The 25221-nt window shown below is 35.4% G+C and overlaps 1 protein-coding gene across 1 annotated transcript in view; it reads right to left on the reverse strand.

Moving 5' to 3' along the window:
• Positions 1–23193, reverse strand: part of SPEF2 (sperm flagellar 2) — a 374057-nt gene extending 350864 nt beyond the window's left edge. Inside the window, 2 exon segments of the mRNA XM_074206967.1 lie at positions 10215–10317; positions 22897–23193. Of these exon segments, the coding sequence (XP_074063068.1) occupies positions 10215–10317; positions 22897–22954 (161 nt within the window). The 5' untranslated portion in view covers positions 22955–23193.
• Between the last annotated feature and the right edge of the window lie 2028 nt (positions 23194–25221).

The following is a 25221-nucleotide window of genomic DNA, read 5'->3' on the forward strand; positions in this document are numbered from 1 at the left end:
AAATCAATGACTTGTGCATCCAAATAAAAACCTAAGAAAAGAATAAATTTTAAAAATTCCCTAATGAAACATCAAAATAGAAATCATAAAAATCATGGATCAATAAAACTAAAAGTTTCCCAAAAATTGAATAACTAAGACTAGATGAAAAAATCAATAAAATGAGATAAACCATCAATTGATTTGTCTTTTAAAAACTTAAGAAAACCAAATTAACATTATCAAAAATGAATTAATGTACTACCAAGATGAAGATGAAATTAAAGCTATTATTTGCAATTATTTTGCCCGATTATATGCTATTAAAACCAACAAGCTAAGTGAAATGGACGAATATTCACAAAAACAAAAAGTGTCTAAATGAACAGAAGAAGAAATAAAATACTTAAATGACCTTATTTTAGCAGGAAAAAAATTGAAGGAGCTTTAAATGAATTTTCTGAAAAAAAATCCCCATGATCAGACAAATTCACAAATGAATTCTACCATTTAAGGTACAAGTAATTCTAATCATAAATAAACTATTTTAAAAATATGTAAAGATTAAGTCCTGGGGCAGCTGAGTGGCACAGTAGATAGAGCACTGGCCCTGGAATGAGGAGGACCAGAGGTCAAACCCAGTCTCAGACATTTAATAATTGCCTATCTGTGTGACCATGGACAAGTCACTTAACCTCAATGCCTTAAATTTTAAAAAGGTGCCACCAAATCACATCTATTAATTATGATATGATTTTGTTACCTATAGTGAGGAGAACAAAAAAAGAGGAAATCTATAAGCCAGTTTTCCTAATGAATATTGATGCAAAAATTTAAATAAAATAAGAGCAATGAGAATACAGCAATATATATGTATACTGAGTGGGATTTATGCCAAGATTTCAAGGCTGTATGTATAATTGACCAAATGTATAACAAAAATAATATAAATCACCTGAAATTTTCAAAATGTGTAGAAAAGCTTTTGACAAAATCACCTATTTCTACTAAAAACAGTACAAAGAATATGGTTAAATAACATTTTTCCAATAATAAGTAGACTCCATCAAAAACAAGGAATAACATTATCTATAATAAAGTAGAATCTTATCCCAGTAAGATCAGGGGTAAAGCAAGGATATCCCTTATCAACATAATTATTCAATACTTTATTAAAAATTCTAGTTAACAACAGGAAAAGAAAAAATGAAGCAATAAGAATAGATTAATGAGGGGAAAATTGATCACTTTTGCAGGTGATATGATGGTATATTTAGAGAACCTAAGTAATCAGCTTAATACCTAGTTTAAGCAATTAACAATTTTAGGAAAATTTCAGGATATAAAAGCAACACATATAAATCATTAGCCTTTCTAGATATTGCCAAAAACTGAAGGAAAAATTCCAACTAAACAAACAGCAGATAGTATATAATACTTTGGAATTTATTGGGCAAGATAAATCCAGGAACTATAATGAATGCAATAACAAAATATTTTTCACATAAATACAGATGAACAAATGAAGAAATATCTATTGTTTAAAAATAGGTTATGTCACTATAAAGAAAATAATGATTTTGCCTAAATTAATGTTGCTATTCAGTGCCATCTGGATCAAACATCCAAAGAATTATTTTATAGAGTTAGAAAAATAACAAAATTCATGTGGAAGAGCAAAATATATAGAATGTCAAGGGAATTAATGAGAAAAATTGTGAAGGAAGGCAGCCTAGCACTATCAGCTTTCAAAGTATTACAAAGAAGTAACCATCAAAAGAATCTGGTACTAACAAAGAAATAAGAGGGGTTCAGACATAAAGGATGCTATCAAAAGCAAATTAGGAAAACCTGAAAAATTTTATTCGTCAGGTCTATGGCTAAGGGAAAAGTTTATGATGAAATCAAAAATGAAGATGACTTTGGGAGTTAAAATGGTAATTTATATTATAGGAAATTTACATTTTTTACACAAACAAAACCAATACAGATAAAATCAGAAGTAGGAAACTAGAAGAAAAATATTACAACAAATTTCTCTGATGGATTAATTTCTCATATTTAAAGACTGGATCAAATTTATAAAAGATAAAAGTAATTCTCCAATTTATAAATGTTCGAAGGATATGAACAGGAAGTTTTAAGAAGAAATCAAAGCTCACTAGGTTCATATAAAAATGTTTGAAATCGCTATTAGAAAATTACAGTTTAAAACTGGTACTTTACATTAATCAGACTGGCAAACATAATAGAAGGGGAAAATGACAAATGCTAGAGGGGATGTGGGAAAGCTACAATATTATTGCACTATGAGAGTGTTGGAAATTGGTTCAAACTTTCTGCAGAATAATTTGGAACTCTGTCCAAAGGACTATAAAACTGTGCTTATTACACTTTGATCTAGCAATACCACCACTAGGTCTGTATCCTCTTATGTACAAAAATATTTAAAGCAACTCTTTTTGTTATGGCAAAGAAATGAGGAAATTGTCCATTACTTGAGAAACAACTGAATAAATAGTGCATATTGTTTTTTAGTGCTTAAAATAAATTTATTTATTTTGGAATTTTCCAATTTTTCCCCAAATCTCACTTCCCTTCCCCCCCCCAGAGAAGGCAGTCTTAGTTTTCCATGCTATACATTGATCTAAATTGAATGTGTTGAGAGAGCTATCATATCTTTAATAAAAAAAATAAGAGATAGCAAGATTACATAATAAAATAACGGTTTTGTTTTTAATTAAAGTTAACAGTCTTTGGTCTTTGTTCAAAATCCACAATTCTTTCTCTGGATACAGATGGTATTCTCCATTGCAGATACCCCCAACTTGTCCCTGATTTTTACACTTATGAAATGAGAAAGTCTATTAAGGTTGGTCTTCACCTCCATGTTGCTGTGTGTACAATGTTCTTCAGGGTCTGCTCATCTCACTCAGCATCAGTTCATGCAAATCCCTCCAGGTTCTCCGAATTCCTATCCCTCCCATCCCATCCCTTTCTAATAGAACAATAGTGTTTCATAATGCACATCTATGTGGTATATTATTTTTATGAAATACTATTATGCTTTAAGAAGTGATAAGGGGGTAGTTTCGAAAAATCCTGGGAAGTCCTATGTAAATTGATGCAGGATGAGAGATGCAAAGAGATCATTGTATATAGTAGCAGCAGTATATTAATGATCAATGCAAAATGAAGTGTAAATTTTTCAATTTCTTTATTTTTCTTGCTTTTATGGTAACACAGCTAATGTGGAAAGATGTTTTCTATGACTTCTCATGTAATATCATAGTGCTTTCCTTTTCAAAAAATGAGGCGAGAGAGAGAATTTCTCAGAAATTCTTTTAAAAAGAATATTAAAAATAAGTTATCTTTAAAAAATTTTAGAAAAGGAACTGGAAATCATTGGATGAGAGAGATGATAAAAGAATCTATGAATGATAGTAGCAGAAACATCTAGAAGAGAGACCTGAGATAAAGTGAAGAATTCCCAAAAACATAGAAAGCATATTAACATAAAAGCGAAGTAAATAGAACCAAGTATAGTATACATATAATTTAAACAGAAAGAACAATAACTCTAAATTCAATGTTGCATAATTATAGTAACTAAAATTGATGCCAAAAAAGATCTGAGAAAATGTGCATGCCTTTCCCATTAGTACAGAGATAGGATGGAGCCTATGGGTCAGATGCTCACAGGTAGAGGGGAGCAGAGATGCTTTTATTAAGCTAATTCTTTTTATCCTCAGTCTGTTTTCATCTGTGTTACAAAGAGTGAATCACTAGGTAGGAGAGGAAGAGGAATATATTTGGAATTTCATGTGATGAAAAAACAAAAGTCATCAATAAAAAATCTAATAAATATCTTATTTTTTTTAGGTTTTTATTTTTGCAAGGCAAATGGGTTTAAGTGGCTTACCCAAGGCCATAGGGCTAGGTAATTATTAAGTTTCTGAGGCCAGATTGGAATTCAAGTACTCCTGCATCCAGGGCCAGTGCTCTATCCACTGCACCACCTAGTGTCCCCTAAATATTTTAGTTTTAAAAGAAAGAGATCATTGATAACCTTGGAAAAGTTTCATTTGAGTCATGAAATTGAAACTTAGCTTGCAGTAGATATTGAGAAATGAGTAGGTACTAAGGAAATGGAGAGAGTAAGAATACATGATATTTTTTCTAGGAATTTGGTTTTGAAAGGGAAGATTCATGATAATAGCTTGAGAGGACTGTAGGATCAAGTGAAGAATTTTTAAAAATAGGAGAAACCAGGGTATGTTGGTAAGCTGTAGAGATGTAGTCAATGGATAAAAAGAGTAAAAATTAGATAAAGAGAGATGCATAAAAGGATAAGTTTCCAAAAGACACCTAAGGAGAAGGGATGAAGAAGTAATGAAGTTGATTTGGCAAAAAGCAAGCCCTTTTCTTCTAAAACTGGAGTAAAGAAAGAGAAAATGGAAATGATCTTGAGGTGATGCAAAATAAAGACTTAGGAAAGAGGAAGCTGTCTGTCATCAATCTGACTTTTTTCCAGAGAAATATGAAATCTTTTACTTAGATTAAGGGCTCTTAACCTGGGGTCCCTAGACATTCAAAAGGGATCATCAATAGATTGATCTTCTTCAACTTGAATGGAAAAAACACATTTTAATTTCATTAACTTAAATTTCATTAACTGAAATTTATCACTGCCTTCAGTTAAGAATATTATTCTGGGGGCAGCTAGATGGTGCAGTGGATAGAGTAGCAGCCCTGGAGTCAGGAGGACCTGAGTTGAAATCCAGACTTGGGCACTTAATAATTACCTAGCTGTGTGACCTTGGGCAAGTCACACAACCCCATTGCCTTGCAAAAACAAACAAGAAAACGAATATTATTCTGAGGGCATGGACTTCTTTGGATCTCAGGACAGACTGGAGTAGGATACCAATGTGAAGATCTTAGACTCTTAGGAGTATTATGACACAGAAGTCACCTGAAAATAGGGTCACTAAGATTTGAGAGAGGGTTGAGAAAAAAGGTCAGAATATGACAAGGAAAAACTACCTACCTTTAACTTAGACCTTGTATAAGCCCTTCTTTCACAAACAGAAAAGAAAAAGTAGTCTTCCTGCACAAATATAGCCCCCAATTTTAACAGTGTAAACAGGGTAAATAGCATTCACATATTATTCATTACTGTATAAAGTAGGTTCAAATAGGTTATTTTTGCAATTTGACCTGGTAATATAACCAACATTTGAAACAGTGGTTTTAATAGGAAAATGCTTTCTGAGTTCCAAACAATTCCCCCAAATTTGAGATATAATCTATTCGTAAATTAGAAATGTACTGCCTATTAACTAGGTTCAATAAATGCAACATAATAATCATTATGGGCTCTGTGCTACAGTTGTTTGCGTGCAAGTTAAGCCTTAAGGACTTCTTTGCTCTAGAGGCAGAGTATATGATGTAAATGATGACTTCTTAAGGAGCAAGTTAAGTATTCTGGGAAAAAGTGTTCTCCCTCTCTACCCTTTCTTCTTATTTGTCTTGGGACTGACATTCTCCTCCCTTAGTGCCCCAAGTGTTGTGGGAATAACTCTCTTTGTACAGTGAGAAGAGTTCACCCTCCCGGGGAAATCCATGTTCATTTTTGCACATCTTCTGCTCACTTTTCACCATTAACAGAAGGGCTAACCATATCCATAGGCAGACTGTTCTTCCAGAGTGAGGAATATTGCCTCTAGGATGGGCAATTCTCAGGGAAAATGCCTTCAAACTATTTAAGACCTAATATTTTGTTCTGCTATTTGTAATGAACAATAATTCAAAATAGGAACTTCTTCCAGTAACAACAATTCATCCATGTTTCCATTACTAAAAAATTCAGATCATCGTTTTGGTAATGAGTAAGCCCAAACTGAGCTGTTTGGTTCTTGAATGACAGAAATACAAAACTCATCTCTCTGAGTCCATTCTCAAAGCCTTTTTCTAGACTGGCAAAAGAAAGTTTGTTCTCTCTCTCTCTACATTACTTTTAAGAACCCAGAGTTGCCTCCACAATATAAAAAGGTTTTAAAATGGTATTATATCAATTTTATACTCTTAGCTAATTTGTAGTCCTTTTTAAAAATGTAAAAAAATAAATACATTTTTAGATTTCAATTTGAGAAACATTGAGATAGTGAGAAAGAGGACTTTTCTCAAATCCAAGAAGACCTGGGTTCAGCTCTTAACTCCCAACAAATACTGATTGTGGAAGTGATGAATTTGATATACACAATGAAACATAATTTTGGAAACAATCAGTATAGACTTTTTTTCTCATATGGAGGAAGTGGGAAAGAGAAAAATATTTTTTAATTTAAAATAAATTAAAGTTGAAGCAAGATTTTAAAAATGGACCATAGAATTGGGAACTGGCATAAAAGTGACAATTCAGGAGAAGAGGAAAAACTTTTTTTTTCAGTTTATGTTTACAATGTGTCACTGATATAATCACAAATTTACTGACTTATGTGACACCCAAAGGAGTATAGTCTAAGGGAGGAAGAGATTGAATATAGACTTATTCTGCTGTTCAAATATTTGGTTTCTTAGCATTGATCTAGAAGAATAAAATTATATTCATCTTGTTGGAAATCAGATTTATCCCTTTCACAAAATATTGGCCCTGGATTGTTACAAAAGGTCATTTGGTTAAGACAGACTTGCATTCTGTGTTATAAGTAGGAATTCTGTCCTGAACTTGAGCCAGTTCCATGATGACTGGAAAAATCTAGGTTCTGTTCTCCCTTCTCTCTCTTCTATCCTATTCTCTCACCTTTACTTTTCTTTTAAAGGCTGCGACTCATTATCTTGCTCAGAAAGCAATGGTATTCGAGGGCCTGATCTCAATACTGACAAGCACTAGGGCTAATTTGGACCTGTTCTTTTTTTGACCAGGCCAGTTCACTCCTTCTTAGGCAGTCTAATTTTCCCAACTCTTGCCATATTGCTACTAGACTTAGTGTAGACATCTGATCAACTTATTCCACTACTACTCAATACTTCCAAGTTCAAAACATTCATCAACCTTAGTCCTTCTTGGGAACTGAGATGATAGGTGTGTGCCTTACAATTGACTGAATTCTAAGGTTTTTTGGAAGTGGGAGTATGAATAATTTCCTTCAGGTTAGAAATGACTCTCCCCAAAAAGGTCATTGTAAGCAAAAAAGTCATCATCACCAGAATATTATAGTATTTCAGAATAGTAATGGGGCCCAAATGATGGTGACTGAGCTTATCAGGAACCCAGAAAAGTTAAAAGAGAAAACAGAAGAAGGTGAGAATTGACCCAATAGCCCAGAATTTTTCAACTTTTGGGATTGATCTTATTCTGTATTAGCTCTCCATATATCTCAGGATATATTATGGTAAAGGAGAAAGGAAGGAATGGGAGAGGAAAAGTGGTTATAGACATAAGGGGATCACCCAAATAGTTTGTCCAAAAATGTAAAAAGTAGCCTGAAATTCAAATATATAGGGTACAAAAGATTCACCTCTAACCTCCTGCTTTTCCAGGATAGAAAGGAATATGATGCATATAATCTTCAAAACAACCAGAGCTTTGCTTCCTTAATTTCCTTTGTATTTATTATCTCTGAAAATTAATATGTGTACATGTTGTCTCCTGCAAGTGACTATAATAAACTACTTCAAAGAGGGGTCTTTCATTTTTGTTCTTCTATTTCAACCATAGCAGCTGTCTCAAAGTAGGTATTTAATAAGTTCTTGCTGTTTGATTGATTGTCAGTGAAGGAAGTAATGACCTCTAAAAGTGGCTACAGAAAAATGATTTTTCCAATTCTCCTTCTACCTCACTAAAACCATATAGCTGTCCTACATTTTACCATGCTCCCTTTAGCTTGAAGGGTAAAGTTGGACTCAATAATTAATGACCCTCTGTTACTGCTATTCTGATTTATTTTGACTAGTATCATCTTTTTTTCTTACATGTTAAAATTCAAATCCAAAAATACTACCTGCTACTACTAAGTACACAATTTGCCTGATCAACTTCTTCATGTTATAGACAATTGATCAAAATAGGTACAAATTCATGAGAGGATAGGTCTACACAGGAGATATGGGAAGAGCCAAACATGAAATAATGGAGTTTGAGAATGATTGTGAAATAAAAGAGGAGAATATAGCTTGGTAATACTTCCCAAATACTTGTTGTTCTTTTTATGATGTTCAGATTTTTGAAAAGACTGCTTTTTAAGTTTAACTTTGGAAATTAAGATATTTTAAAAGATTAAAGAAATTGACCTGTTCTAGAGATACTGTGTTCTCGGCTAAAACTCTTCTCTTCTTTCTTATGATGGGTGGATAGAGAAGACAGCAGGTTTGGAATCAGGAGGACTTGAGTTCAAATGTAGCCTCAGACCCTTACTAGCTGTGTGACCCTGGATAAGTCAGAATTCTGCCTGCCTCAGTTTCCTTATCTGTAAATTGAGCTGGAAAAGAAAATAACAAAACACTCTAGTATCTTTGACAAGAAAACTTCAAATTGGGTCACAAAGAGTCAGACATGACTAAAAAACCAACTGAACAAAAGTAAACCTCATCTTATGTTGGCATATGGAGGTGATCCCAGGCTTTTAAAGGACATACTCCCATGTTGGAATACTCTGGAAATACCCTACAGTGCCCAACCAAGTTGGAATGGATTACAGAATTAGACATTTAGAGCTGGAAGGTTTCTTCTAGCTCTAACTCATCTAACCTCCCAAACTCTCATTTACAAGGAGGGCAAATGGAGGCACAGGTGTCTACTCAATTTAGTACAGATATTAAATTGCAGAACTAGTATTTGAACCCACATCCTCCAATTCCAATCCAGCACACTTTCCAGTTTATCCTGATGCTTTGAATATGGAACCAATAATAGGCTATGTATTCTCTAAATACTAGAGAAATTCTTCACCAATTGGCATCTCTTTAGATTAATGGCTTAATGAATTTTTGGCAGAGCAAATCTCAAAGAGCCCATATATATATATATATATATATATATATATATATATATATATATATATATATATATATATATGTCTCAATCGGGTAAGGTCTCTTCTACCCTATAACAATACAGAATATTTTCTGTTTGTTTTGCAGGGCAATTGGGTTAAGTGACTTGCTTAAGGTCATAAGTTAGTAAGTATCTAAGGTCGAATTTGAACTTGGTTTCTCTTGACTCCAAGGTTGGTACTCTACTCACTGTGCCACCTAGCTGCCTCCTAACATAGATTCTTAAACTACTATAATATCACCAAAGAATCATGAATTGAGATGTACTCAAACACCTCAAGGCCCCAGGCTTATCATTTCTTGAAAACAAACTAGGAAGAGAACACCCATGATGTTTGCCAAGGAATGACTTTATAAACTTACGAGCATAGATCATTCTGTTTTTATACATTGAAATGTGGGTACAGGGTAAACATAGGGAAGAATACTAACAACCATAGGACTTTCTGAATCTGTACCCAACTTTTCTCTATTCACTAATGTCCAGCCAGTGTCTGCACTGGCTCAACCACCCTTTCATATGTAATGAAAGTACCCTCACTCTCAAATCAATCCCCAAGAATATGAATCCACATTTATTTACCATGCTTCACCACTTGAACCTCCTTCTCCCATGAAGGGTAAAAGGCATACAGGAGAAGCTACTTGGGTACCAAAAAGTGAAAGCATCCTAAAACTTGGTGGTGAGAGGCCCCAGAAGAGTATTGTTGTGAGTGTGATACAAAGCTAAAAGAACTCCATACTTGTGAGGATTCATCACTACTAACAATGTACTTCTACTTCTCTAATGTGATCACCTTACCTAAGGGAGAAGAGGGGACTGAGCAAACTATCACTGTTTTTTAAGCATCAAGGAAAGAAGTTCTGGAGTACATCTGGTTATACATCCTACTTTATCGCTGGAAAACCCACTAGCATTTTCAAGAAAGTCACTGCATGACAAATCATCAGTTTTTCTTTCATATTCTCTCCTCACTCCCAAGTCAAGATCTCAACCTCCAAATTGAAAAAAGTATGGTAAGAACCATGAGGCTATTCCCTGAAACTTTACAGTGGCCCAGTAGAACTGGGGGGGGGGGCAAGACCCTTGCAGCCTCAAGGGCACATCTGTTTGTCCATCTGATCCCACCTTCCCAAGATTCTAACATTAAGAACAATAGGTGCATATGCATCCTTACCTGCCTTCTGAAAATTGACCGAAGTCATCCTGTAATTCGTGTTTGTACAGAAGTTCGCCAAGTAAGAACCCATTAGAGAAGTCTTTTTCAAGTGCCTTTGGACCTGAATTTTTAAAAGATTAAAATAATTTTAAAATAGTGAGCATAAAACAAAGGAGAGTCTTAAATTCACACAAAACAAACCAAAAAATCTTTAATTCCTTGATTTATAAAAAGAAGTTTTTGAGAAATAATAACCCATCTTCCAGGGACCAAAAGGGCAAAAAGGAAAACAAAAAACAAGTATGCTCTACTAGAAGACTTCTGCCCCCTTTGCCCAGCCTGAAGAAAGGGCCAGCACATCTTGGGGGTCCCAACACCCCCCTTCAAGCCATGCTGGAGAACCAGGTAAAGGCTGGGTCTAAGGACCTATCATCATGGAGTAGGTGGGTGGGGAGAGGGCAAATAGCATATTTTGAAAAAGAAAGGGTCAACCAAATCATCCTGGTTTCCCTTTGCTGTAGTGGAGACTAAACTTATGAGTATTAGGATGCATCTGTCTGGGCCCAGCAAGGTTGGATTCTTTCCCTGTGTTTGACATTACCAGACTGCAGCTTAGTGCAGCAGAGACAGGAGCAGGGAGAAGAGAAGTAGAGAGATAAAGATTGATCAAAGCTTGTGTTGGAGAGGTTGCAGTGAAATGAGCTCCTAATCAAAGCTATCTTTAAGCTGAGGTATAAGTAAACTGCATGTGCATTCTTCCCCTCTAGGGATTGTGGTTATGCTTGTGGTTTGGGGGTAGAATGTGGGTTTTGGGGGTGGAATGAGAAGGGGAGGTCAAAATTTTGGGTTACATGTGCAGGTAAATGGGAGTTTAACACCATGCCTAATTGATACTGTTTTATTACAATGATTTTTATTACTTCCATTAAATATTCATTTTAATTATTTTCTATCTATTTATTCATGTATTACTAAGGTAATTAAGTAAGGAGAGGAGAGAGCCAGTGGAGAGAAAAAGCAAAGGGGTAGAAGTTTGCCTCATAGGGATCGGAATCAAAAACTGGATTGATAAAGTAAATGTTATTGTCCACAGTGGAGCATTTAAACTGAAATAGTCAGAGAGATTGTGTTAGGTGGTACTAATTAGAGGGTCAGGATGAGCATCTGACTGATAGTATCTAACCTTCATGGAATAGTGTCAAACAGTTACAGCACCCCTTGGGTTCCATATAAAGTTTCAAAAATCATAGAAGAAGTACAAATTAGCTAAATAGAAAAGCGCAGCATCTTTGGAAGAAAAACCATTGATGTGCAGCTCAGCATCCTTCCTTTATCACTGGCTTCTCTTTGGTTTTCACTACAGGAACATCATGCCCATGAGAACTGGGTAACCTCGGGTAGTTCCTCCTTTTGTGTACTATCTTTATTCATTAGATTGTAAGCTTTTTGCAGGCAGAGGCTATCATTTTTCTAATTTGTATTCCCAATGCTTAGCATATAGTAGGTTCTTAATATTTATTGACTATTTACTAGTAGATATAACATGGAACATTTTCAGCAACATTTAAAATTCCTAAAAAAATAATCAAAAGGCAAAAGAGCTCTATCCCAAATTATTTCCACATCTTTTACAAAAACATATTATTCTTTGTTACTATCAGTTACTTTTAACTAGTATTTATAATAACTAATGATGATATCTGAATTAAGAACTCAGTGGACTAGTAGCACTTTTTTCAGCCTATATGCTATTTTCTCTCATGTACATATTTATTGATGGGTTATAGGATCAGATGATACATTTCTCACCATTTCATTAGCATTTGTTAGCATATTTGGTACAGTGGAAGACTCAACATTTAGTACTAGAATGTAATGATATCTTACAGACCCAGTGTTAGTCTGCATTTTTCCTCAAGTTCTTTTTAGTATTTTAATATCAAGTTCAATGATAAATATCTTGAAAGATGTATATTGGATTCTACTACTGAGACTGAAAGTTCTAGATAGAATATGAGCTAATTGTCACAAAACCTCTTATGTAATATTTATTATTTCTGATAACAATACCCTGGTACATGGGTTAAATAAGTGACTACACTGGTAGGAAAGATTGTGTAAAAAATATTTCCAGATACTAACACAGAATATCTGAATTGATGGACCTCCAAGGTCCATCTTGTCCAGTAAGAGCAAAAGACTTTTCTACATAATATCTTTGAAAACTGGTTCCCCAGTTCTATTCAAAGACCTCAAAGGCAGTGAAAGAAGACATTTCATTCCATTTTGGTACAGCCCTAATTATTGAGAGGTTTTAAAAGTAGACAGCTGAAATCTGAATCATTAAAAGTTGCATATGTTGTCCCTAGTTCTAAGTTAGACCAAGAAATCCAACTAAGATGTTTATTCCATAAAATGGTCTCTTCAAATGCTTGAAATTATCAATCTCTGACAATGTCTTTTTTCCCAAACATCCCATTTTCTTAGTTTAAAATCTCACACAGTAGGTTTTCAAGTTCCCTTACTATCCTGCTTGCCTCTTCTCAAAATACAAGTCATCAATATGGTTCCTAACATTCAGTTCCCATAACTCAATACATTGCTCAGATATCCCATTACTCTGTCCAGGGCACAATAATAGAGTAAATCATTCCTTGAATAGTTTTGAAGACCAAGCTTCTTAGTGCAGTTAACTGCCTCGTCAAACTGATGAACTTCCAGTTCATTATGAGCCCAAGACAATTTTCCAAGAACTGTTATCTAGTCATACAACTTTCATTTCATATTTGTGAAGTGGATTTTTTAAAACCCAAGTGTATAATTTTGCATTTATCTCCATTAAATTTCATCTTGGGCAATTTGGCCATTCAATAGTTGTTTTAGAATCCCATCATCATCATCCAGTGTGTCCACTCTGTTTCTCTCCTAGCAACAAATCATCTGTGAATTTGATAAGTGTGCCTTTTATATCTTCCACTTATAAGTATGCACAGAGGCAAAGGCAGATCCTTAGGGCACTGCACTAAAGACTTCTTTCTGAAAAGTTAATGGTCTTTCTTTGTTGTTAGCCATTCAACTGGTTCTGAATCTACCTGACATCATCACACTAAAATCAACATTTACCCAGCATGTCCACACAAATAGCAAAAGAAATTATCTCTACAGTGTTACCCTAATCTGCCCTATCAGAATGGAACTATGATGATTCTAAAATTCTGGCATGCTTAAAAAGTTCTATTAAAGACATATAGGAAGAATTGGAAATTAAGTGAAAGTCCTTCAGTTGGGGAATGGCTTAACAAACTGTGGTATATATGTCACGGAACACTATTGTTCTATTAGAAATCAGGAGGGATGGGAATTCAGGGAAGCCTGGAATGATTTGCATGAACTGATGCTGAATGAGATGAGCAGAACCATAAAAACACTGTACCCCTAACAGCAACATGGGGGTGATGATCAAGCTTGATGGACTTGCTCATTCCATCAGTGCAACAACCAGGGACAATTTGGGGCTATCTGCATTGGAGAATACCATCTGTATCCAGAAAAAGAATTGTGGAGTTTGAACAAGACCAAATTCTATTACCTTCAATTTAGGAAAAAAAAAAACCATTGTCTTATTTTGTAATTTTGCTATCTCTTACACTTTGTTTTTCTGCTTTAAGGATATGACTTCTCTCTCATCACATTCAACTGAGATCAATGTATACCATGAGAACAATGTAAACTAACAGAATGCCTTCTGTGGGGGGGGGGAGTAAGAATGGGGAGGAAATTGAAAAACTCAAACTAAAATCTTCCTAAAATAAAAGAAGAGGAAATGCCATAGGGATTCAAATGATAGTAATCTACATGATTTGCTTGTTTAAAAAAAATTTGGATTGAATAAACCTCAAGGGAAGATAAGCTATTACGTTACAGTACTGGAGGTAGAATTTGGAAGTGACAATGAGGAGCAAAGAGGGCTCCAACTTCAGAATCACGACCTATTTTAACAAACAGTACTGTAAAGACAAGCAATGTCTACAACTGGAATCGATTGTTTGTACTGTCTGCATTTACAAAGTATTTCACAGTTATTTTCTTTTATGGTGTTGTGTAATTGTTTAAATAGTTATGGTTACTTTTCATATCATTTGGCTTCAGTTTATATAAGGCCCCTCAGGATTCTCTAAATCTAAACCCTTTCATAATTCCTTAAGGAACAAAAATATTACATTGTATTCATAAACTGTAATTTTTCAATCATTCTTCAAATATTTATGATGAAGGTGACAGTAGTGATAACTAAAATTTTCTGTAATATGTTATAAAAAGCTTTACATATCAAGCATATGAAGTTCCTGCCAAACCTCACCTTCGCTGACATGCCATTAATTTTTTGTACTTCCTCCCTCATTAAATAAATGATAGATTGGAAAAAAAAAGACATGCAGGCCTTCAATGATTCTAACTTACCTTTCTATATATTTACAAAGTACCAGTAAGGCTTAGTTAAAACAAAACAAAAAACCTTGTTGCTAGATACACACACACACACACAAAGTCAAAAATTTGAAATGCAGAATTGGAGGAGGCTGCCTTTAAATGGCTCTCTCTGTTTAAGTGCTTTTTTTTCTCTTTTGCCTTTTTCTTGTCCATTCATTTGCATGGAAGATCAAAAAAAGAAAAACCTAGATTACCTTAGGAAAAGACAATTCTTGGAAGTTTACTAAAAAAGCAGTCCCTAAAATTATTCTGATCTGATACAGTTTGGCAATCTGTTTGATAATAGCAGGTGAAATGTATATTTTCTTAGACAAGTCACTTAACTTCTGTTTGCTTCAGTTTCCTTAGCTGCAAGATGAAGATAAGACTAGCCCTACCTCTCAAGAGTTATTGTCAAGAAAAGATAATTGGAGTTTTACTCAAACACATAATAAATACTACATAAATGTCATTTATTATTAATGTTTCTAGAGAGACTTAAAACAAAGACACTATATTTGGTAACCTAGAAATTAAGGTTTAAAAATGGATTTCATGTTTCAAAGATAGAACTCTCAAAGATCCTCCTTTTGGAGAGGAAAAAGCCTATCATAGTCAAGGTTCTGGAGTTTATAAATTCTTTCAAAGAGAATAAAAGCAGCTCTATGGCTTCTTCCCCAGTTTGATGACCAGCTGAAGAAGACTCCTGCTAAATCTAGAAGAAGCAGAGGTGGGATCTTGTGCCAAGTAGCTACATCCTGCAGTAACCATGAGACCATAAAAGGGAAAGCACCACTCAAAAGCAGCCACCTAAGAAGCAATATGGAGGAGACCCACAAGAAACAGAGCAAGAGCACCACCCCAAAACATAGGTTGCCTGTTGAATTTTCCCTTTCTCCTGTTCTCTGGGGACATATATTTCCTACCCAAGACACTTTGTGTGCTCTGGTTACATGGACCCACACAGTATTATATGTCCAAACATGCACCCTGGCCACATGCTCCCTACATGATGTATGATTTTTCATGAATACTCATCACATTATGGTTACTCTTCCCACGGACACTGTGACTATTTGTGGAAGAGTATGCTCCAAGTAGATAGAAATATTGTATTACTATTTTTCCTAGACAGACTTTGCCACAGGTCTTCACTGAGCTTTAAACAAGAGTACAGAAATAAGGGCTCCTGAGATTTTTTTAAGTAAACATTGGCCCACAAAGTACTTTGAACCTGGATTAGATTATTTGGAGGAACTCAAAAGTGATTATAGGCTGTCCTCAGATGCTCTATAACTATTTGATGTGTTCTAGAATTATTCCTGGAAATAAAAATTAAGCTTTATGTCACCACAGTTTAGAAACTCCACTTTTTTGAAAATTAGGACAACATATGATCTTTTCTGATGCTTCTTCAAGATTCATTAGTTCCCCCTGCCAAGCCCAGTAATTTGAATTTATTGAAGCTGGCAGTTAAATTTTGTTTTAATCTCTTCTCACTAATTTTGGGTTTCTCCTACCTGATAACCACTTTTATTCAGTTCAACAATAATTCTCTTTGCAAAAGAAAAAAGACATTGGTCCATCCAGTTGCTATCTGATCCTCCTCTTAACCCCTCCATAAAACAGAATAAAGATTCTCTTATTATGCTTAAGATTCTACTTAATTTTAAAACTCAAATATTTGTGCTTGCTTATAGGGCATGCATATATGTGCCATTTAATTTATATGTCATATCCATATGTGACACACATGTATATATGTATGTGAAAAGTATAGTATATGTATATAGATGGGTCAGGTTTTGTGTTTTCATTTAGCCCTGGACCAGAGCTTCTCACTGGAGAAAGTTTGGAATCCAGACCATGTAAAGACTTCTATAAGATAGAGAACTCTGCTTTTTCACAAATTATCTGTGGAGACTACAGTGTTGCCAGCTGAGTTGACCTGACTGTTGCAACATCAATGTGGCCCTCCCAGGAAGCAGTTATATCCTTTACGGTTACTGAGATAGTCAGGGAATCTTAATTGTAGGAAAGGTGCTTTTTTAAAATAGATTTTTCTAGTCCAACTCCCTATCTAATCTCCCAATAATTAAATTGTAATTTTCTGGAGATATAGGACTGTCCTTTCTCTGCATTCCCAATGGGCCTGGCATATATAGTTGGTATATACTTAATACAGGGTCTGGCATACAGTTGATGCTTTCCTTATTGATTGATGCAGGAAAGACTTTCCATAGCATGTAACTCATATATACATATGTATTTACACATTTATGTATATGTCCTCAATAGATAAGAGATTACATATTTGGGAAGTCCTGATTTTTAAAACATTATTATAAAAGACATGTATTTCCCCACATCATTAAAATGGGAAAAATTAAAGATTTAACCTTTTATTTTTCTCCAATTACATGTAAAATTAGTTTTTACCTTTTTTTTTTACTTTTGGAGTTTCAAATTTCCTCTGCCCCACATTGTTCAATGGAAAAAATTCAAACCAAATAAAATTTAGACACTACTCTATAATTTGGGGTAGCTAGGTCATGCAGTGAACAGGCTCATCTTCCTGATTTCAAATCTGGCTTCTTGAGACACATACTAACAATGTAACCCTGGACAAGTCACTTAACCTTAATTTGCCTCAGTCTCATCTGAAAATGAATTGGAGAAGGAAATGGCAAAACCATTCCAGTACTTCTGCCAAGAAATGGAGTCACAAAGATTCAGACATGACTGAAAATGATTGAAGAACAGCAACACTATAATTTGAATGGTTTTATGAAAAGATCAATATTCAGCAAATAGCTAACTTTTATCTAAATCTACTTGAAAAACAGATTAACTTGGCTCTATTTTAATATTTTCTCCAGTACAAAATAGAAACCATCAACTCTGATAACCTATTCCTTTAATACATTTAATATACTTTACAAAAATCCTCAATATCTAACATTAAATCCCAATTGCTGCTACCTTTTTTTGACTTGTTTCATGTATTTACCCACCATCATCTTCTCTGCAATTTGAAAAAAAAAGTTTTATAAAACTCAAAGACACGAATGGTCTGAGTTTGCTTTATACAATGTGTATAAGTCATTAGACTCACTATCTCAACTCCTATTCATTCTGAGCTACATTGCAATAAAGAACAATAAGGTCAAGTTATCCAGAAAATACTGAAATCAGATTGCTATGGTGATACAAAAAAGGAATAAATTTTCTGATGAATATGATGTCTGAAACAAGTTAGGGTTGTGGTCTATCATGGAAAAAACTCTGGTCTGGATGTCAGAAGACTCTGGATCTGCCATTAATCAGCCTTAAGCAAGTTTCTTAACCACTCTGGACATCAGTTTTCTAAAATGTTTAAGAAAAAAGTTTTAGCTCAATGGTTCTTTATATTTTTAAAATTCTTTGATTTTAAGTGGTCTTTTAGATTATCCAACAATATCAGTTTAAGTGGGGGAAAAATAATCCTGTGTTACACTATGAATACATCCAAGTGTGAGGAGTGAGTTAGCTATTTGGAAGTTTTATGATGTATTGTTTCCTTCAAATACTACTTGACAATTGTGACAAATTTTGGACAACACTTAGTATTTGTGAAATATAAGAAATAAAAAGAACTATGACATTTTCTAATACTAATATTGATAAACATTAAATATCATATGTCTGTACATAGTAAAACTATTTAAAAGCAATATATCCTAGTAAAATGTTTGACAGTTCTTTGGAATACTTTATTATTTAAATTGGTCTTTATGGTAGATGGAAATGAGAGAACTCCCATTTATCTAATTTTTTATAACTCAATCCCTAGGAGACCGTATAATACTTAAGGGCAGAGGATTTGTTTTCCTTTGTATTTTCCCAAGTATCTAATATTATTCATTGTACCAATAGGCATTAACAAATGCTTATTGACTGGATGGCAGCTAAATTGCACAATGGATAAAACATGAAACCTGGGATCAGGGAGACATTTTCTTGAGTTCAAATCTGGCCACAGACATTTACTAAATATATGTCTATGGGCAAGTCAATTAACCTTGTTTGCCTCTATTTCTTCATCTGTAAAATAAGCTGGAAAAGAAAATGACAAAACATCCCAGCATCTTTACCAAGAAACTCCTCAAATGGACTTATGTTCTACTGAACAACAACAAAAATTTCTTCCTTGAGTAAGAAGATAAAAGTCATATTCTTAAGGAAGAAAATATATACAAAGTATATATACAAGTATACAAAACCTTACTGGCAGTATTATTATCTATGTGCACTTTTCTGTTGTAAAATTACTGCTTAAATCTCAAAAAATAAAGTTTATGCTAAGATTAACCTTTCATGTTTTATTACAATTTCATAGTAAATTTGAATTTACTTACTTATTTCTTAGATTATTTTCTGTAAGTAATCACTATTAAATTTAACTTGTTGAATATTCTTAGTTTAATGAATATGCATAAAGCTCATCTCAACTCCCAATGCCAGATCCTTGGAATAGATTTGGATTTTCTTGTATTGGGACTAATTTGTCATTTTCTAATCTTTACAATTCTAATCTTACATATAAAATGGTAGATGTCAAATTTACAATGTCATTAAGAGTAAAATTCTTAATATACTAAGGATTAAGAGACTATTGAGTAGTACCACTTAAGGATCCCTTGATCTTATTTTTTTCTCCAAACAGATTCTTTTAATTCTTTGGTTCTTGGGACATGCAGAAAAATACATTTGACTCAACACTTGACTCTATCCAGCCATTTACCAACTGTAATTAACATTGATCAGACTTGACTCCCTCTCTTCAAACTGCAAACCAGAATCAGTCATTGAGGCAACAGGACACATTTTATCTTTCATACTTTGTTTCCTATATTATAGAAAATCTCAAAGGTAACTACAAGATTAGAGAATTTAAAGGTGATTTAGAGATTGCTTAGTTCAAGTATTTCATTCCATGAATTGGGGAACTGATTTCCAGGCTGGTGGTTTTCATACATTCCTAAGATATATCATCAAAATCCATCTCATTTTTCTGTCCAATTGGAAACCAGAATATGATGCTAAGAATTCCTTTAGTTCTAGTCAAAGAAATGTGTTTAGCATAACAAGTTATCCATCACATTATAAATCCTAGAAAGTACTACATGAGGATAGTATATGGACTACCACTGAAAAGTTTAAAGAAATAAATGATCTAAGAGTTAATTCCTTAATATCCTTCCATGATTCACCCATTAACAAAAAATCCTGTATAACAAAGTATATTTGCCAATTTCTGCAAAATCCTTCATGAGCCCATAATCAATAATGTAGGCTTTATTAAAGTTGGAAAATTAGTTGTTTTTTTTTTACTTCAGGTTTATCTTGAACATGATTGCCCATTTTCTTTAAAAGTATTTAAAACTGAGTATATAACACAGAATGGCCTATATAATTGTGTATTTTAACAACAAAGAAGATACTACACCATTTCTATATATTTTCCACTGATGAACATACAACTTTAGCTTGAAAAGCACTACACAGTCTAGAGTTTGGTTCCCTTGGGGTTTGTCTCTTTCTCAACATACTGTTCAAGCAGTTAAAATGAAAGGATATATGTAGTATATAATGAGGGTACTCGAAGTTCTCAGTATTATATTATGCCAGGGTATTTCTACTAATCACCACAAGGTTTAAACTTCGGGGAAGTAAAAGCTGGGAATTTTCTATTAATAACAGCTCATGTATTTAGGACCTTTTCTTGAAGGGTTGCAATCTTCTAAACTTAAAAAAATCATCCTTTTTTCAAGCTGGCATTACTAAAATTGATTAAAATTATAATGGTGCTACTCTTCTGCTTATGTTTTTTTATTAATTTTATATATCTATTTTAAGTGCTTCAATCTGTAATTGAGCCCTGGAGACTCTAGCAAATGGTTTTTACTGAGCAAATAAAGCCAAATTAGGCTAAACAATCTGGTTATAATTTTACTAAAGAGAAGTGTAACAATATTGCATTTTTGCTGGCTTAATAAAAGAAGAGGAAATTTCTGAAGGAGTAAAAAATATCAACTATTAATATTATATTTTGGACAAACCAAGACAGAACTGAGTACTCAGTTGAGCCCATTATATCTCATTGTAGGAGTTGGAGTTTGATAAAGAAACAGTATCAGTTTCTGCTGAGGAACACAATTTTTTTTTTTAAAACTAAGTAACTGTTACTGAAACCTTCTACAGTGTGAAAGTCAACATATGTGACACTTAATTTCTTTTGGGTACAATTTCCCCATCCATAAAGTTGAACTACATTATGTCTAAAGCTATGATTCTCTTTGGAGAAATGGTTTTGAAATGGAATTGCACCATAACTACTATACCTTAGAAACCAATTCCATTAAAAGTTTCAAGAAACTGGTACTATATCAAGAACAGACTGATCTCTTTATCAAAAGTCCAGGGATAAAATGACATCGACTGCATAATGAACTCTGCCAAAACAACGGGGACAAACCAAGCAGGTATGACTGCTGGGGTACATACAGTGCTGTGAACATAACAGTCATATGAATAGGTCAGCAAGTGAAGTTTGCTCTGTAATAATGGGACTAGAGCACTAAAAGTTGTTAAATCATTATAGAAATTAACTATCTTTTGCCAAAAAGATATAGCAGTCTGTTCTTGCTGGGGTGTCAGTTCATTGGAGGCCTAGGTTATCAATTTTCAGGATGTAGCAAGTGTGAGATAATTCCAATTTAAGACCATTGTCCTAAACTGGATCACAGAATTAAAAGCTATGAGACACTTTGGGGACCATTGAGTCCATCCTCCTTATTTTACAGTTGGGAAAATTTAGACCCAGAGAAATTAAGTGATAAAAATCCTTACCATCACATATAGGGATAAATTTTGAACAGCAAAATCTAATGATGATACAGGAAAGGCAGAGTGGGGTAGTGGATGGAGTATTGGACTGGTAGTCAGGGAAGAATTAGAATTAAGTTGCATACCATATGTGACAATCTAATGGGCAAATGAGACAATTTTCTAATGGAAAGTACTGATAGAAAAGCATCTACCTCACAATGTTGTTGTGACAATCAAATTAGATAATATGAACAAGTCAGTATGCAACCCTTAAAATGTTTTATAAATAGGAGTCTTTGTTAGCATTACCCTTATCATCAGAACTTGGATCAGTCCTGAAATTAATACTTGAGTTATCTGTATATTACTGGAGAAAACAGCCAAAATGAAGCAAGGATGAATCTTGGTGACATAGAAAGATAGGTGATGATAGACAGAGGTCAATGTCAAGAACGCTAAATCTGAGCCATGAAAGACCTAGGGTATGAAATATTGCTTTGCTTTACCGCTGGTGTAACTTTATAAAAATCAAATAACAATCTCTCTGGCCCTCGGTTTCCTTCATTTTAAAATAAAGGTCCTTTCCAGTTCTAAATCTCTGATTTACAATGTTTTTCAAATATTTATTTGAATGCCTGATAGTTCTCTTCATATTATAAAAGATATTCATAAGCTCTTTTTGCACAAATGAGAAAAGAAATTCCTCATGATATGATATACTGTGAAATCTTAATTAAATTGCTAAGGTAGTAAATGTAGGGTTAGATGGGGTGGAAAGAGAGGGGTGTCTATTATGAGTTTAGATATCAGACACATGTGGAAGATAGCTAAGAGGGTTAGCTCGAGGCCCTAGGCAAGTGTTTTTAACTTGAAGTCTGTGAACTTTAAATATAGATACATTTGATATATATTTGATATTATACAATACTGATATTGATATAATTGATATTTAAATATATATGTTTCAATATCAGTTATTCTTTCTTTGTAAATGATGTATTTTATCTTGTGAATGAATAACATTATTCTGAGAAGGGTCCCACAGGTTTCAGGTCACCAAAGGGGGATGGATCTCTCGACTTGGCTCACTACTGATGCTCACACCCGTGGGGGCCGAAGGAAGTGCCTCAACGGTTCTTGGCGCTCAGTTTCCCGATCTGCAGACTGGAGGAGACCAAACCAGAAGACCTCGAGGAAAATAAAGATCCCCCTTCCAGCTCAGGAATCGCCAGGCTGCTGCGGGCCCGGGCCGCTAGCCGGGCCTCCCCGGCGCCCTTGCTGCCTTCAACTCCCGGCGGCGCGGGCGCGCCCGGCCCCCCGCCAGCCCCCCGCCAGCCCCCCGCCGGGCCCGGTCACTCACTCACTGTCTTGGACAGCTTCACCTCCTGGTTGAGCCACCTGCACACTATGTCCGACATGGCTCCCCCGGGCGCCCGCCCCGCCAGCGCCCGCCCGCCGACTGCAGAGACCCGTTTGGCCTGGCTGAAGGCGTCTTCCCGTTGTTAGGGGCAACCCCCAGCCCAGGGCGCGTCTCCAGGCTGGGGGCCCGCGTCGCTATGGGGAGGAGGAGGGGCCAAAGCCCAGGGGCGGCCGGGGAGGGCCGGCCCGGGGCTGGGGAGGGCCGCCCTCACCCCGGGCTCTGGGGCCCCGCGGGGCCCAAAGGATTGGCGCAGGCGCAGAAAACCCCAAAGGGCCAGGCTGACAGATAGGAAGGAGCCTCTGAGGGAGGGAGCAGAAGCCTTGGGAAGGAGGAGGGAGGCGATCACGGGAAACGGGGCGCAGAAGTTCAATCCCCAAAACACTTCTGATATCCAAGAAAAGGAAAAAGGAAGGCTTTTTAAAAAATTGCGGAAGCAAAAGAAAATTTCCTGTTGGTTTACCCCTCCCCCATAGTTCCCCTATTATTTTTTTTAAAGGTTTTTTAGTTTTTGCAAGGCAATGGGGTTAAGGGGCTTGCCCAAGGCCCCACAGCTAGGTAATTATTAAGTGTCTGAGGTCTCATTTGAACTCAGGTCCTCCTGACTCCAAGGCCTACACTCTATCCATTGAGCCACCTTGCTAACCTCTCTATAGATTTTTTAACCTTTTTTTAGTTTTTTACAAGGCAATGGGCTTGCCCAAGGCCACACAGCTAGGTAATTAAGTGTCTGAGGTCGAATTTGAACTCAGGTCCTCCTGACTCCAGGGCCGGTGCTCTATCCACTGCACCACCCAGCTGCCCCCTGGTGTAATGATTCCAAGCAATAATGTAATCACTCTAAGGGTGCTCCATCACTGTATCCTCACAACGACATGAAGAGGAAGACACTTCCTGTCCCTATTTAAAGGATAAGGGGTATATAGACGGCATTCTCCATTGCAGACAGCCTAAAATTGTCCCTGGTTGTTGTACTGAAGGAATGAGGGAGTCAATCAAGGTTGAGATCAATGCATAACATGAAAACAATGTAAAGACTAACAATGCCTTTTGTGGGGGATGGAGGGAAGCAAGAATGGGGGAAAATTGTAAAACTCAAAATAATTTTTTTTTTTTTTGCCAGGCAAATGAGGTTAAGTGGCTTGCCCAAGGCCACACAGCTAGATAATTAAGTGTCTGAGGCTGGATTTAAACTCAGGTCCTCCTGACTCCAAGGCCTACACTCTATGCATTGAGCCACCTTTATAGTTTGTTTGTTTTTTTACCTTTTCTTTTAGGTATTTTTGCAAAGCAATGGGGTTATGTGGCTTGCCCAAAGCCACACAGCTAGGTAACTATTAAGTGTCTGAGGCCAATTTTGAACTCAGGTACTCCTGATTCCAGGGCCAGTGCTCTATCCACTGCACCACCTAGCTGCCCCCCCCCCCAATTGTCTTTTAAAAGGAGTGATTGAAGAGTGGCTAGGTCGTGCAGTGGATAGACCACCAGTCCTGGAGTCAGAAGGGCCTAAGTTCAAATCAGACATTTAATAATTACCTAGCTCTGTGGCCTTGGGCAAGCCACTTAACCGCACTGCCTTGGGAAAACTTAAAAAAGAAAAACAAAAAAGGAGTGATTGAGTATAACATGGATACAATGTAAAGACTAATAGAATGCCTTCTGTGGGGGGTGGGGAGAGGGAAGTAAGAATGAGGAGAAACTGTAAAACTAAAAATTAATAAAATCTTTCTAAAAAAAGGAGTGATTGAAATTCTCTTTCATCCATTTTATAAGTAATTTTAAATTGCATTTTTAAAAACCCCACCTGTTTGGAGTTTACCTACAAACTTCATTTTACAGATAAGGTAGCTGAAGCTCAGAGAATAGCAGGAATTCCTTGCTCAAAGAAGAGTGCATGGAGTGAAAATCCAGATCCATTTTTGAATCCTAATCCAGCATTTTTTTTTGGTCTGGCACCTGGTTGCCTTTCAATTTTTAGAATTTAAAATCGATTTGCCTTCCATCCCACTGCTTTGCTCTTTTCTTCAGTGGCCCCAAACTGTGGTATACAGCAAATCATCCATGTGATCAGAGGGGAAGACTACAAAGTCTATTAGATCATTCCTTGGATTTAAACAATATTTTAAAATTTTTTTATAAACTATTGTCAATCTGGGGTTCAACGTAGTCAAAGCATCTTGCTGTTTTGATGTGTTTGTTTCTTTTAGTATATTTTTCTTACAGTTCCTCATTTCTTCTCAGAGCAACAAAACTACCTTCTTCCCTCAT

This window comes from Macrotis lagotis, chromosome X, assembly GCF_037893015.1.
Source record: "Macrotis lagotis isolate mMagLag1 chromosome X, bilby.v1.9.chrom.fasta, whole genome shotgun sequence".
Lineage (NCBI taxonomy): Eukaryota > Metazoa > Chordata > Mammalia > Peramelemorphia > Peramelidae > Macrotis > Macrotis lagotis.